The 13781-nt window shown below is 34.5% G+C and overlaps 1 protein-coding gene across 1 annotated transcript; it reads right to left on the reverse strand.

The window, feature by feature from the left end:
* Positions 1-2153: 2153 nt before the first annotated feature.
* LOC108378755 (chloride channel protein 2-like) lies at positions 2154-13543 on the reverse strand (the record flags this gene model as incomplete). Its single annotated transcript, XM_017635056.1, is given in 14 exon segments — positions 2154-2419; positions 2422-2679; positions 3597-3830; positions 4094-4129; positions 6393-6614; positions 8120-8179; positions 8246-8290; positions 9393-9434; positions 9664-10099; positions 10177-10753; positions 10756-10828; positions 10901-11135; positions 11206-11307; positions 13314-13543. Coding segments are annotated over 14 exon segments (2673 nt in total), but the record flags the coding sequence as incomplete, so codon positions are not given.
* Positions 13544-13781: the final 238 nt, after the last annotated feature.

The raw sequence follows: 13781 nt of genomic DNA on the forward strand, positions 1-13781 counted from the left end.
TTTCTGCACCAAAAGGAAATTTAAAATTTCTTAACATCATTCCAACTGGATTCGTATTACGTTTACAAAAAAGGCTCACTTAGCATACTTTTGCCTCTAAGGCTCTGAGAATTATTAAAATTAAAAAAAGGTAAAATTTGTTTCTTATGTTAAAAGCATACCCAGCCAGCAAATTATCTGAAAACGTATCGGAGAATTGAAACAATTTCATATACAAATTGGTTGTTCCATCCGTTTTCTGATTCCATTTTCGATCTTTTTTCTGATATGTTTTCCCAGCATTGTGTATATGCCTGGAAAAGTATGGAAAATTGTTATGAAACAAATAAGTTTCGTCTGGTGCATTGGGGTGGCTCTTAAACATGTCAACAAATTGGGTACCCCTTTATTTTGTTCGTAGAACATCCGCGAAAATTTCAAAATTGAAAAAAAAAATTTTCGTTAATAGAATTAAAAAAAAGTTTATTTTCTTTAAATCGCAAAAATTCCAAAAAAAATAAAAAATTTTACTTTGACCAGCTGTAACTCAGCGAGTTAACGGATTTATATGAATAAGTGTCAAAAATATGTCAAATTTATCAAGGTTCAAGTGAAAATTTTTTAAGATTTAGAAAGAATTAAATTTGTTGGAAACACTGGTCGCNGTTCGTTAATAGAGTTAAAAAAAAGTTTATTTTCTTTAAATCGCAAAAATTCCAAAAAAAAATAAAAAATTTTACTTTGACCAGCTGTAACTCAGCGAGTTAACGGATTTATATGAATAAGTGTCAAAAATATGTCAAATTTATCAAGGTTCAAGTGAAAATTTTTTAAGATTTAGAAAGAATTAAATTTGTTGGAAACACTGGTCGCGGCCGCATTTTTTTTTAACTTTCATGGAAGTCTTTATTCTGTATTTTGTACAAAATGATGTCGACATTTTTAGGACCATCCTAATATACATGTTTTCAAATGTTCAGTTTGAATATTTTAAAATTATCAGGGGTCTTCAGACAGAGCTTGGTATACGTTAACTCGGTGTACGGTAATTTTTCCCACGTATTTGTTTGTGTAAATTTGTTCTATTATCGGTTTACCAATTATCGAATTATCGTGGTGGAAGGCTTGCAATCAGTTGTTCGATAATTGTTCAATTTAACTCCGACCGAAAATTCTTTAATTTTCAGTTAAATTTTTTTATTTTGTATTCAAAAATTTTTATTGAGCTTGAAATTGTTGAATATACTTGTTATAAGGCCATAANTCGTTAACTCGGTGTTCGGTAATTTTCCCCATGTATTTTGTTTGTGTAAATTTGTTCTATTATCGGTTTACCAATTATCGAATTATCGTGGTGGAAGGCTTGCAATCAGTTGTTCGATAACTGTTCAATTTAACTCCGACCGAAAATTCTTTAATTTTCAGTTAAATTTTTTTTGTATTCAAGAATTTTTATTGAGCTTGAAATTGTTGAATATACTTGTTATAAGGCCATAAAATAACAAAAACAAAAAAAAATTATTTTTTTGTAGGAAAAAAGCCCCGAATCAGCTGTTGATAAACAGCGATTATCAGACAAAAAAGTTAGCTAAAAAGGACAACAACAGTTGATAAAATTACCGAGTAACAACTTGAAGTTTAAAATTAAGGTAAATTTGAAAAAAAAACTTTACGTTTCAGGATACGAAAAATGTACAAAAACGCGCTGTCGCCAAATCGAACGTTTCTCTGTTGGGCGGCCGGTTCGTTTATAAGGGTTACTTTCACAACCTGAAAGTTTGGAAAATCTTGAGAGTCTCGAAATCGCAACCGAACTACCGATATTTTTATTTCGCGTTTTCTAACTATTTACTCAAATCTAAGCGAATAACCGACGGAGTTGTAATAAAGATGTCATACAAATATGTATATGAAATCGAAACATTTTGAAAACTAAAATCTATATTTTACTACATACAACAGAAATGTGCTAAAGTTCTTTTTTTAAAAGTTCTTAAAAAATTTGCTTTCATAAGCAGCAACAATAAAGTATTAACGAAATAAAATATATGCTACGACAAGCTACAAATTCCTAATACAGTTACATACATACATTAATTGCTAAAATTAAAAAAAAATCACTCGCTTAGTTTTTCTTTCTACCTACAATAAAATTATTTAATACAATACTAACCTACTAAATTTAATACAATTTAGCTCAGTTAACTTTTCTTTAACAAAATCACTTCAGACATATGTACATAAGTGGACTATTCATTTATGTCTGTATCTAGGTATATTTGTATGTATGTATGTCTATTCAATATATATGTACTTGCTATGGCTCATTTGTTGATTTTGTTGGTGTGCCATTTGTTGTTGGCGTATTTGTCCCTGTTGTATTGTAGATTTGTTGGTTATGTTGTGGTTGTTGCTGCAGCAGCTGTTGTTGTTGTTGTTGTGTTGTTCCTCACCACTACTCTCCCCCTTCATGTGTTCCATTTCAATATCGGAGCAATTATCCGAATGTGACAGCGCCGAATCCATAGAGGTCACTGTCGTATTGACCTCTCTGTCACTCGTGGCATGCGGCGACGGCGGCAAAGGTGGCGTTAGCAATGGCTTCTCGGCCGCTGATCGGTGATCGGCTTCTACGTCATCTTTTGCCTGACTTTGTACTACGAAATTATTGCTATTGATGTCTTCAATAGCTTTGCGCAGCTGGAAGAGAAAGCAAAGTGATCGAGTTTAGTGAAATATGGGCTTCTTTCTTTGGTGTAATGATGTGTTACGAGAAAGACAACTTTGCAACCGCGATGGTCTCCAAACCTTTAGGGCCAATTTACAGTGCGTTACAAGAAAAAAAAAGTGGCGGAATAAACGATATTAGTATACACTATACACGCAAACTTCTTTTTAAATCGAGGAATCTTCAATGTAGAACTAGGCGTTGCAGTTTTAAGACGAAAGTTAAAAAATTTTATTGGGGCTTTCTTCAAAATAACTTCATATCGAGCCCTAACCGCCAAAATAACGTAAGCGACACTTTTTTCAAAATTTTCTTTTTGATGCAGAAATATTCCTAGAGCATCTAGATGCATTTCTGCATCAAAAATAAAATTTTAAAAAAATTGTCGCTTACGTTATTTTGGCGGTTAGGGCTCGATATGTAGTTATTTTGCCGAAAGCCACAATAAGATTTTTTAAATTTCGTCTTAAAACTGCAACGTCCAATTCTACATAGACGATTCCTCGATTTAAGAAGAAGATGCGAAACAAATGTTGCAACAAATGTTGCAACGGTTCTCTGTCGAAAACCGCAATCAAATCTGCATTTTGTTAACTTAACTGCCACGCCCATTTCTAGAGGTTTGTCGCCTTAAACAAACATCTTATTGAACCCGTGATAAAATACAAATTTTTACCACCTTGAGATTTTAGATTTTAGACCGCCTATCTTACGACACTCAAAGTTTACAGGGGTACAAAAAAGGTCATTGATTTGATGAATCTCGGTGCCTAGAACTCAGGGTTATCAAATCTCTCGTCGATGGGCGGTTTTGCGAAAACATCGACGATATGTAATTTTTGATTGCTGCACTAGTGATTTTTTTTCCATTGGATTACATTGAACTTACCTCTTTCAGTCCCACAACACCCACAAGACGTCCGATTTTCGTCACATAAGCGTGATTTATGCCCACCATTGAGAACAGCGAATGCACTTTGAGTATTGAGGTGCGTTCGACCAGCTGAAATGGTGATGGATCGATATTTACATTGGCCTGTTCTAGATCGATTGATCTCGACATTTCTTCCATTTCCCATTTCTTTTGATCCTCCGGCGACATATCGATGACACGTTCGCGTGGCTAAAGAAAAAAAAAATCAAATGAAAATTGTAAAGCCGATTAAATTAATTTTGCATTTGTATAAAAAATTGAATTTAAAAAAGCTGCATATACGAGTTATTGAAGTATTTATTTATTTTTTGTTTAACTCGTTGACTGCTGCGGCGTTGTTTAAATTACTACGCGGCGTAAACAATTAACTATTATTAATTTGCATAAATTTTTATGAATATTTACTTTCCGAATTTATTGCACTTAAACATAAATATTTATAAGACACCTACCAGTGTGACCGACTTCGTCTTTTTCATGCTCATTGTCTGGTTTTATGTACAGTTGTGCATTTTTTTATTTTTTTTTTTTTTTTTTACATATTTACGTTGTTGGGAGTATTGATTTGTGATAGAAGTGTAGGGAACGTAGGAAGTGTGGCATATAGAAAAGAAAGAAATATATTTTAAGTTATAATTAAAAACAAATATATCTACAAAAGAAAATTTAAAGATTTGTTAAAGAAGCACTTGTGACAAATTATATTTCAAGGCATAGAACTTAAATACAAACAAATTTAGTAAAAGCCAAATGAATTGCAAAGTTAGAATATATGTAGAATTGAAATTGACAAAACTTACATAAGATGAAGGACAAAGACAAAAGTAATATGAAATACATACATACATACATACAAACTTAAATATTTTTAAACATGTATTAAGGTGAAAACGAACAAAGCATATTTAAATGAATGAAAAATTTACTTATTGTTTATAAAACATCCAACAGGAATTCGCATCTACATACTAATAAGTGATAAAGTGATTTTTTTATAGAAAACGACCCGTTGGAAAATCATCAGACTGGGCCTCCTGTCTATATGAAGACATTTTTATAATAAGTTCTTTGATGAATTTTGACATATCCGCAATTTTTATAATACCAATTGATTGGATGTCAAGCACAGAATTACTATTTCAATTAAGTTATGTTGCAATAAAGAAAGGTCTTATACGCTCGCATTTGTCTCGCCCTAATCGCCATCTTAACCCTTTCACTACAGAGGTCCAATATATGGAGAAACTCTTTTTTTGTAAATATCACCTTTCTTTGTAAAAACAGTTATTTTGAAACAATTTTTTTTTATTATTCCTTACCGCATTTCTTTTATTTTTTTCTGTTCAACTGTGTGTTTTCATAAAAGTGAAAAGCTCAGTGTAATAACTATATTGGAAAAAATTTACTTTTTTCGATGGAATTGAGATTCGAAATATATTTCCCTAAATAAAAAAATTAAATAATTAAGATCACTTCGATTTTTGCAAAACTTGGGTACTCAACTCAAACTGGAGACTCAAAAAATATTAAAATAAATTTTTTTTTTTTTCATCTAATACCAAAATCCATTCTACTACGGTGAAAGCTGTCGCATTTAAATTTTGGCCTCGATAGGCGTCGGTTAAGGCGTGGCGCACAGGGGTCAAAGTTCTAATTACCCTTTGAAGACGTCTTAACCGACTCCAATCGGGACCAAAATTTATATGTGATATCTGCGATTATGGTAGAATCGATTTTGGGTATTAGATGAAAAAAATAATAATTTTAATTTTTTGAGTCTCTATAGAGGAATCTGGACTTTGGCCCCTGTGCGACACGCCTTAACCGTCTCCAATCAGAACCAAATTTTTGTATGTGATATCTGTGACCGTGAGTGAGAGAGACCTAAACAAAATCTTTCAATTGGTTTTAGGACCCACCCTAATATATACATAAAAAATCATATAAATTCAAGTAAATGGTTTGAAATCTTAAGAAAAAGCAGTTGCTTAGTTTTTATTCATACGACCTATTATCTGCTCCAGCATCAGTTAAGTAGGTCAGCTTATTAGTAGTAGAGGTCCTTCCATTTCTTACGAAGCTGTGGTGGATTTACTAGGTATAAAGTCACACTGATAAAGCTCAATCAATTGGCTGGCTTTCGCTTTTTACAAAACACGCTCAAAAATTACTTATAGCCGACACTTAGAAAGCTGATCGCGCGGTAGTTGGCGCATAAGGCAGGGCCACATTTCTTGTGGACTGAGCAGAACACTTAAACTTTAGGGTAGGCATGCTTACTTACGGCAGACCATATTGTGCAAAGCTCCGCTGCCCGCCTTACTAATACAATTTGTTTTATCTCCAAAATATTTATATTCGATGACCAGAATTGTAAAACATTTTACCCATGTAAGTAATTAAGATTTTGAGGAAATTTCCGGTTCTGATAGTAGTTAGGGGTTTGAAATGTTCCACAAAGAGATGTCCGCTATAGTTTAGGTTAACTACTAAATATCGTATAACTATGTACATATTTTAGGTGTGTAAAACCAAAGACATCAACACAAAAAGAAAGCATGAAGAAAACACTTGGGTAAATCAAATTTGATGATTTTGTGTGCTTTAAAAATTACTACTAAGCTTTACCTTTATCGAGCTATATAAATACTTATGTACTTATGAATATCAATTAGCTCCATAATGCGGGTATGATATCCGGCAATAGCTAAATATTTCGTGTAAAGAGTAAGAACCAATTTCTTTCTTTACTTTCGGTTCACTCGAATTCAATGCAGCCTGGGTATTTTCCATGAAAGTATTCCATCTAATAGCAGCATTTGCTTTGGCATTCGAACAATCCGTGGTTGAATGTGACTTTCGTAGTATACCTTTTTTTGGTGGTGCTGGCAGCATAGATTGATCCCATCTTGTATTGGCTAATTTTGTTCTAACTTTGGCATGGACGGGTGATGAACTTAAGCTTCGTGGACGCTTATTTCAAGTAAATATTTTTATGGATGATTGTTAATAAAGGAAGTTTATTTTAAACATGAATTGTATGGAGAGTTTATGTAGTATGTATGTTAGGAATCTTAAACCCGGGGATCCCGACCTTTTTAAAGTCTCAAAAACCACGGGATTCTTGGCAAATAATTCTGGGATTTTCGGGATTTGTAATTTGCACTAATGGCAATAAGAGAAACTCCTTTTCTTGAGCAGTATTGGCTACATTTCTTTTTTCATTTAATAATTAATATTTTTTTATAAACGTCTAGCGCATTATACATATAACACCGTGCGATAGTAAATTTCACACATAAAAATCAATATATTCGCGAAACCCTGGGCCAAATATAGTAAAATTTCGTTTTTAGTTTTTCACTCTGACGTCAGTAATTAAAAAATTATTCAAAAAATTTAGAGAAATGTGCTTAGAGAAGAACTATGGTATCAAATTAAAGAGGAGATCCTTTGGAATTTAAACAGATTAAAGTTTTTGGTGAGGAAGGACTGGTAAGTATTGAAAATGTCCTTTTAAAATTTATCCTTGAAATTTCGCAATATTTGAATTTGAAAAAATTATAGGTTAAGAACTTATATAAACTCGATAACATCCACGAATTTCGTCCTTCTAACTTTAAAAAATTACCTATTCGTCCTTGTTGTTAATCCAAAAATTTGTATTTTTTTGAGTTCTAAAGAAATGTCTTCTTGCATTTGGTATCCATATTTTTATTCTATATTGCATTGAACTTTTTTAATAATTTTAGGAATTAATCATACCTTTGAAATTACAAAGTCCTTTAAAATAAATATTTATTATTTATTTTATAGTAGGAGAGCTTCTCAAACAATATAGAAGCAATTTTTTTGATTTAAGTTGTGGAAAAGTAATGAATATCTAAATCCCGGGATCGGAAAAAGCTGAAAAATTAACATCCCTAATGTATGTATAACCCTTGTGCAACAACTCTTCCAATTTGTTCTGTTACTTACAACATTATTCAGTTTAGTGTGTTTCTTTGTTAGTATCGGCGAGTTGGGGGCGAGTTGAAACTTTCGGAAGCACAAAAAAAAATTATTTCAAAATATAATTTTTGTAATTTTTTTTTTTAATTACTTACAAATCTGTTGCTTTTCATGCTTTCCAATGAACTTGAAGGTGTAGGCTTGTAGAAAAATGTTTATTAAAAGCAAAAGATACAATACAAAAGAATAAAGGTTATATGTCCGAAAGGAAAATTCAATGGAAGATCATTATCACTTTAGCCTAATTGAAATTAAAAAGAATTTTAGGAAAATTGCACAGAAGGAAAATAAGTGGACTGTTTTTATACGAAAGTTTCAGTATTTAGTTTGAACAAATATTTTACATTTATAGGCCACTTTTTTAGTAAGTACCTATCAAGTTAATAATTACTAATGTTTCTCAAAACCCACTTAGATCCCTTTCTAAAAAAAACTCTTCAATTTTACTTTATTTATTTAGTACTTACAACATGATTCGGTTTCTTGTTTTTCTTTTTTAATACCGGTGAATTAGGTGCGATTTGAGACTTTTTAAAGAACAAAAAACAAAAGTCTTGAAATACAAAGTTTATTTACATTTTCCATTTACTTACAAATTTATTGTTTTTTATGCTATCCGGCGAGCTCGGAGGCGTTGGCTTGTAATAAAAACATTATTTAAAGTTAAGAAAAAATGAATTGCAAAAGTATGCTTTAACCGAAACAACTGAACTAAAGAGCTTAATTGGAGAGCAAAACAAATAATTTAAGTATTTAAAATTACATTACCAGAAGGATAGAAATATAGTATCAAGTATTCCGAAAAACCTCGAAAAGTCTTCCAGGGAAATCTCTCGAAAAAAGCTTTAAGCTCCCAAAAGCTCTCTACAACTCGCGAAAAAATTAAAAAAAGTTCTTGAGCGGTTCCGTAAAAATCGCGAAGCGTCCCGAAATAAATCTCCATAAAGCCCCAACAAACCCCCATAAATCACAAATATTTTTATTTCACAATCAGAAAATCTGGAAATCTTCGGTAAATCCCCACAAAAATCCCAAAATATATTTTACGAAGTACTCCTAAAATTGTCGAAAAACTCAAAATAATACTGAAAGACCAAAAAAAAAAATTAACAAGGGGTCACAAAGTTTTCCGAGCAAACACGAAGAATCCCGAACAGTTCCGAAAGCATCCTGAACAGGTCCGAAAAAGTCTCGATGTTTTGAAGTCTCGAAAAAATCCGAAAAATCACGAATCACTTCATTTCCATATCAACAAAATGTAAGTCATTTAAAATTTTAAATACCGAAAGACCTTTGAAAATAAAACTTGAGATGTTCCGAAAAATATAAAAAAGGTGATCAAAGGGATTTTTTAAAAATCGAGAAAAAAATAAAGCAATGTTTTCAGAAAACACGAACAATACCGAAAAGTTCCGAAAAATGCTAAACAGTTCCGAAAAAAATCTCGTTAAAGCCTTTAATCATGAAGTATTTCATTATAATATCAATGCTGGAAATATAAAAATTACACGTCTCAAAAACCCTTGCTCAAAATAATAGAAGATATTTCTTTTTAACTCATAAAGAAATCATATTCAACAATAAAACAGATTTTGATTATTTTGATTTCATAATTTATAAATAACTTTTGTTTACAGTCCCTAGTCTCTAGAAATTGGAAAGCAGAAAAAGAAATCAATAACTTATATGTATAAGGGGTGTTTTAGTCATGAAATAAATTTAGTTGGTGAGAATTTTTACCTTTCGATCTTGTTCTGTAGACTCCACAGTATTTTGTGCTTGCTTGCATAGAAAAAGTAAATACCAGACAAATATAATTTAAACAGCTTCGTTTAAATCCATGCAGAAACAAAATTTCAAAATCGACAAATCACAAATGATGAACATAAAACAAAACAAAACCAACAGCAATAACAAGCAACAAACATGAAAAAACACATTCCACACTAGTGGCGTGCACAAAATTTTTGTACCGAATTATTGGAAAAGCATTTCCTCAAAATCTACATACCAATTGAACTTTCTTCGAGATGCTGGGCGCGCGCTGTACATGCGGCACCTCATTGGCGCTCACAGCCGGCGATATGCTGCCAGCATCCGGATCCGGGTGTACATCCTGCAGAGTATTCGATTTACGGAAGATCGCCTCAAAGGCGGAACGAATGCGATGCTCGGTGCCCGTGATGGTGGTGTATGGGGTAATGTTAGGGCTGTGCGGTGAGGTAGGTGCGAATGTTTTTAAATTAAAGGAGTTTGTCTTTTTCAAAATGGATTTTCGTGGTGCCAAATTATTATTGAGCGATTCTTGGCGTTGTTTGGGCGGCAACATTTCATCGTTGGCAATTTGCCGCAAACTAAGTATGTCGGGAGCGGGTAATACTTCGAAGCGAGAAGGACGACGTATTTTCAATTCAGCCTCTTGTTTCTTCTTCTCTTCTTCGCGGGCGCTAGAAGGGGGATGGGGTGAGAAAAAATTACATTTTTCTCGGCACAAACTAGTTTCACCCAAAAATTTCGTACTTACCGTTCTTCCGCTTCCTTTTGCCACTTTTGTGCCACCTCCATGCGTTTCTCACGTCCAATATGTTTTTCAATCATTTTAATCAATTCATAACGTTGTACGGAACCGAGCAGTATCATATTCTCGTGACTATCGACCAGCGGTAGAGATCGGAGCGTTTTGTTCGCCTTCAGCACCTCCTTGAGTTTTTGATACGAAATGCCATGCCAGATGTATTTCACATCTCGTACCATAAAATCCTCCACATAGATGCTGTACATCGCTGAACTGGATGGCAGCAGATCGGGCAGATACGGCAGTTTCTTAATCAATATAATACTGTCGTACATGGACGGTTGTAGAAGGGCTGCAATGGCGTTCGCTATTAACACTGCGATCATCACCGGTACAACGTGTGTTATCTGGCCGGTCATCTCGAAAATGATTACCGCTACCGAAACGGTATGCGTCACGGCGCCGGAAAATGCTGCCGCACCTACAACGGCATAACCGCCGGGTATGATGGGCGATAGACGACCGCCGTAGCGCACGCCGTGCGGAAACCACAAATGCATACTTTCGCCAATGAGACGTCCCAACTGGCGCCAATTTTGAAAACGGGTATAAAAATACCCGAAGGCACTGGTATGGTGGAGGCGATGATGGAAATGAAAAACTGTAAAAGGGGAGAAGCAATTTATTAAGCGTATTTTCTTTTATGTTAACGTACCGTTGACACTGTACTTACGGTGAACACAATATAGATGGAGAGATTGATGAATATATTGGTGTAACTAGTAACCCAATGTGTAACAATGGCCGCCTGCTCCACAGTGAGATCGTCGCGTGACCATGTGAAATTACTAAACAACTGTGTAACTTGTTCGTGTGTGCTCAGTTCGCCAGCGATGAACTGGCCGGTGCCTAGCGGAAATGAGAGAGTAGAAACGAGCAGCGCCAGAAAGCCCGGATAGAGAAACCGACTAGACAGTAGATGGAGGAAAACAAAGTTCAGGTGACGTTACAAAGCTTCTGGTGAGAATTGGCACTTACTTTTTCTGCAAGAATTTGTTCATCTTCTTGTTGGAACGCATGAAGAGTACATAACGGCGATGCACCCAAACGTAGGCAGCTCCACCAATGCCGGAGACAACGCTAGGTGATGATAAGAAATTTCGAGTAAATGAGAATGTGATACAGTCAGATTTAATTGATTTAGATTTAAATGCAATATAAGGGTAAAATTAGGCTATTCTTGTTGATTTAGACTCTCAGTATTTAGTGTTAAGGCTCATTACTTAATATAATAAGGCTAGAAATTCTCTACGCAGTGCGCTAATTTCATCTAGGAACTGGCTAATTTTCAAAAATAAATATGAATTCCTCGTAGGTCAAGTTCAGAAATACACCAACGACTTGTCTGCGTGGGCATCACCAGTGCAGAGAGGACAACACAAATTGAACTAACTAATGTCGGCGCAAGGATCATTTTGACCATAAGCTCTCTCTTTCAAGCTTAGTCCCCTTTCAGACACGTCAAGTCTTGCTTTCAAGTCTGCTCGTTCGTAGGCTAAGGAGGTGAGAAGAGAGGGGAAGAGCACAGATACCTCCGTACCGTCAATTCGTTTCAAGTTTTCTTGTCTCTTTTGATCTTTTCGTTGCTTCCCATTTAAAGAACCAAGGACTTGAATTCAATTAAAGTTGACGCGTGTGGAAGCAAATAGAAAACACAAAAGAGAATGCGAAAAAAATTGCTTTCAAGACTTGACGTGTCTGAAAGGGGACTTAGGAGTATGCAATTGAACTATGTCTAAGGTGGTATGTAGAGCGGGGAAACTAACCAACGCGTCTAGTGATAGTAGGATTGCGCTTCTCGCTATGATAGCCCAAATTCACCTCAAAATTGGTGTGGAGATGCATTCAATACTTAATACTTTATAAAGGGATGGATAATGAAGCGCAACAATAGTGGGTAAATAAGGAAGAAAGCAGAACTCCAAAGAGAAAAAAGAACTCCTTCACCTTATAAGGCACGAAGTAAATATCGTTAGAAGATATCTTACTGGCTAATGGCAAATGGAAGCACTTGTCCAACATGAGAGATGTTTGCTCCGCCCAACGCACAACCGTTGCCGGAAATTAATTGTAAAGCAGAGCCCTATCTCGACGAACAAAAATCACGCTCTACAATTCTTTCATCATGCCCATTATTTTATATGTCACAGCAACGTGGACCACGTCGCATAGAGAGGAGAAGACATTAGGTGCTTTCCAGGGAAGCCAACACGTGAGGAATTCCCCGATTTGCGGGGATTTTCAGTTTGCGTGGGGAAGGGACCGTTTTTTGTGGGGAATTTCAGCACGTTCAATTCTAGGTTAATAACGTTTCAAATCACCGAAAATTACCGTTGATTTTTTAGAATTTTGTTTGTCGCATTTGCTTTCATATAACGAATAAACATAATTTTTTTTCATAAGGAATTGAGTGGGCTACAAAGCGGCAGACTTAAAATCTTTCTAGAAAATCGAGTTAAAAAGCTCGAAATTTTTACGAAAGTTTCTAGATTTTTTTTCAAATATTGCAAATATTTGTTAAATAATTAATTATATTAAAAAAAAAATAACTCAAATTAAAAAAAAAAAATAAATAAAAATAATTGGAGCGACTGAATTTTTTTCGACCACTGTATTATATAAACTTTTTTTATTATTTCATTGTTAACTTACTTTACAAAAGTTTGGTTGGTTTATGAATACATAGAGGAATTACATTTAAAAATAAAATAAACAGAGGGACCAGCAATATATCAAAATACACTAAATTTTTGTGTTTTTTTTTTTTTTGTTAATAAGGAAGGTGAAATTATGACCACTTCACATAGAAATAAGGATAGAGCACGGAATGCTATGCCTTCAAAAAAATAGAATTAGGGAGTTCTAAAAAGGCATTTTTTTTTTCAAATTTTGACGAGTTTCTTTGACGAGTTTTCGAATTTAGGTAAACCGTTGTGGTTGCGACTTCACCGTTTGAACAAACAGACATTTTATTTGAAAAAAAAAATATGGAAACTCGAAATATCTACTAGTTTCGGCTTTAAGGTAATCCCTTAATTACCTTTTATACTTTTGCTCAGGTATCTAGTAAATATGTCGCCACTTACCCCATCAACGCAAACACGAATAATTCCTGCGGATCGAACGGGAATTCGGTGGTGAAGTTTGTAAGGAATATCGCGCGCACCGTGTCTGCATTGTGAAACCACACCGCTAATAGGCGAAACACCGTCGCGCCACAAACAGCCGCAAAGAAGCCACGCCAATAATTACGCACAGCAAAATATGTGGTGGTTACCTCAATACTGAAGAGTACACCTAAGATACACAAGATGAATCAAAAAAACAAAAACAAACAAATNAATTCCTGCGGATCGAACGGGAATTCGGTGGTGAAGTTTGTAAGGAATATCGCGCGCACCGTGTCTGCATTGTGAAACCACACCGCTAATAGGCGAAACACCGTCGCGCCACAAACAGCCGCAAAGAAGCCACGCCAATAATTACGCACAGCAAAATATGTGGTGGTTACCTCAATACTGAAGAGTACACCTAAGATACACAAGATGAATCAA

This window comes from Rhagoletis zephyria, unplaced genomic scaffold, assembly GCF_001687245.7.
Source record: "Rhagoletis zephyria isolate East Lansing unplaced genomic scaffold, Rhagoletis_zephyria_1.1 Rzeph_scaffold_14828, whole genome shotgun sequence".
NCBI lineage: Eukaryota > Metazoa > Arthropoda > Insecta > Diptera > Tephritidae > Rhagoletis > Rhagoletis zephyria.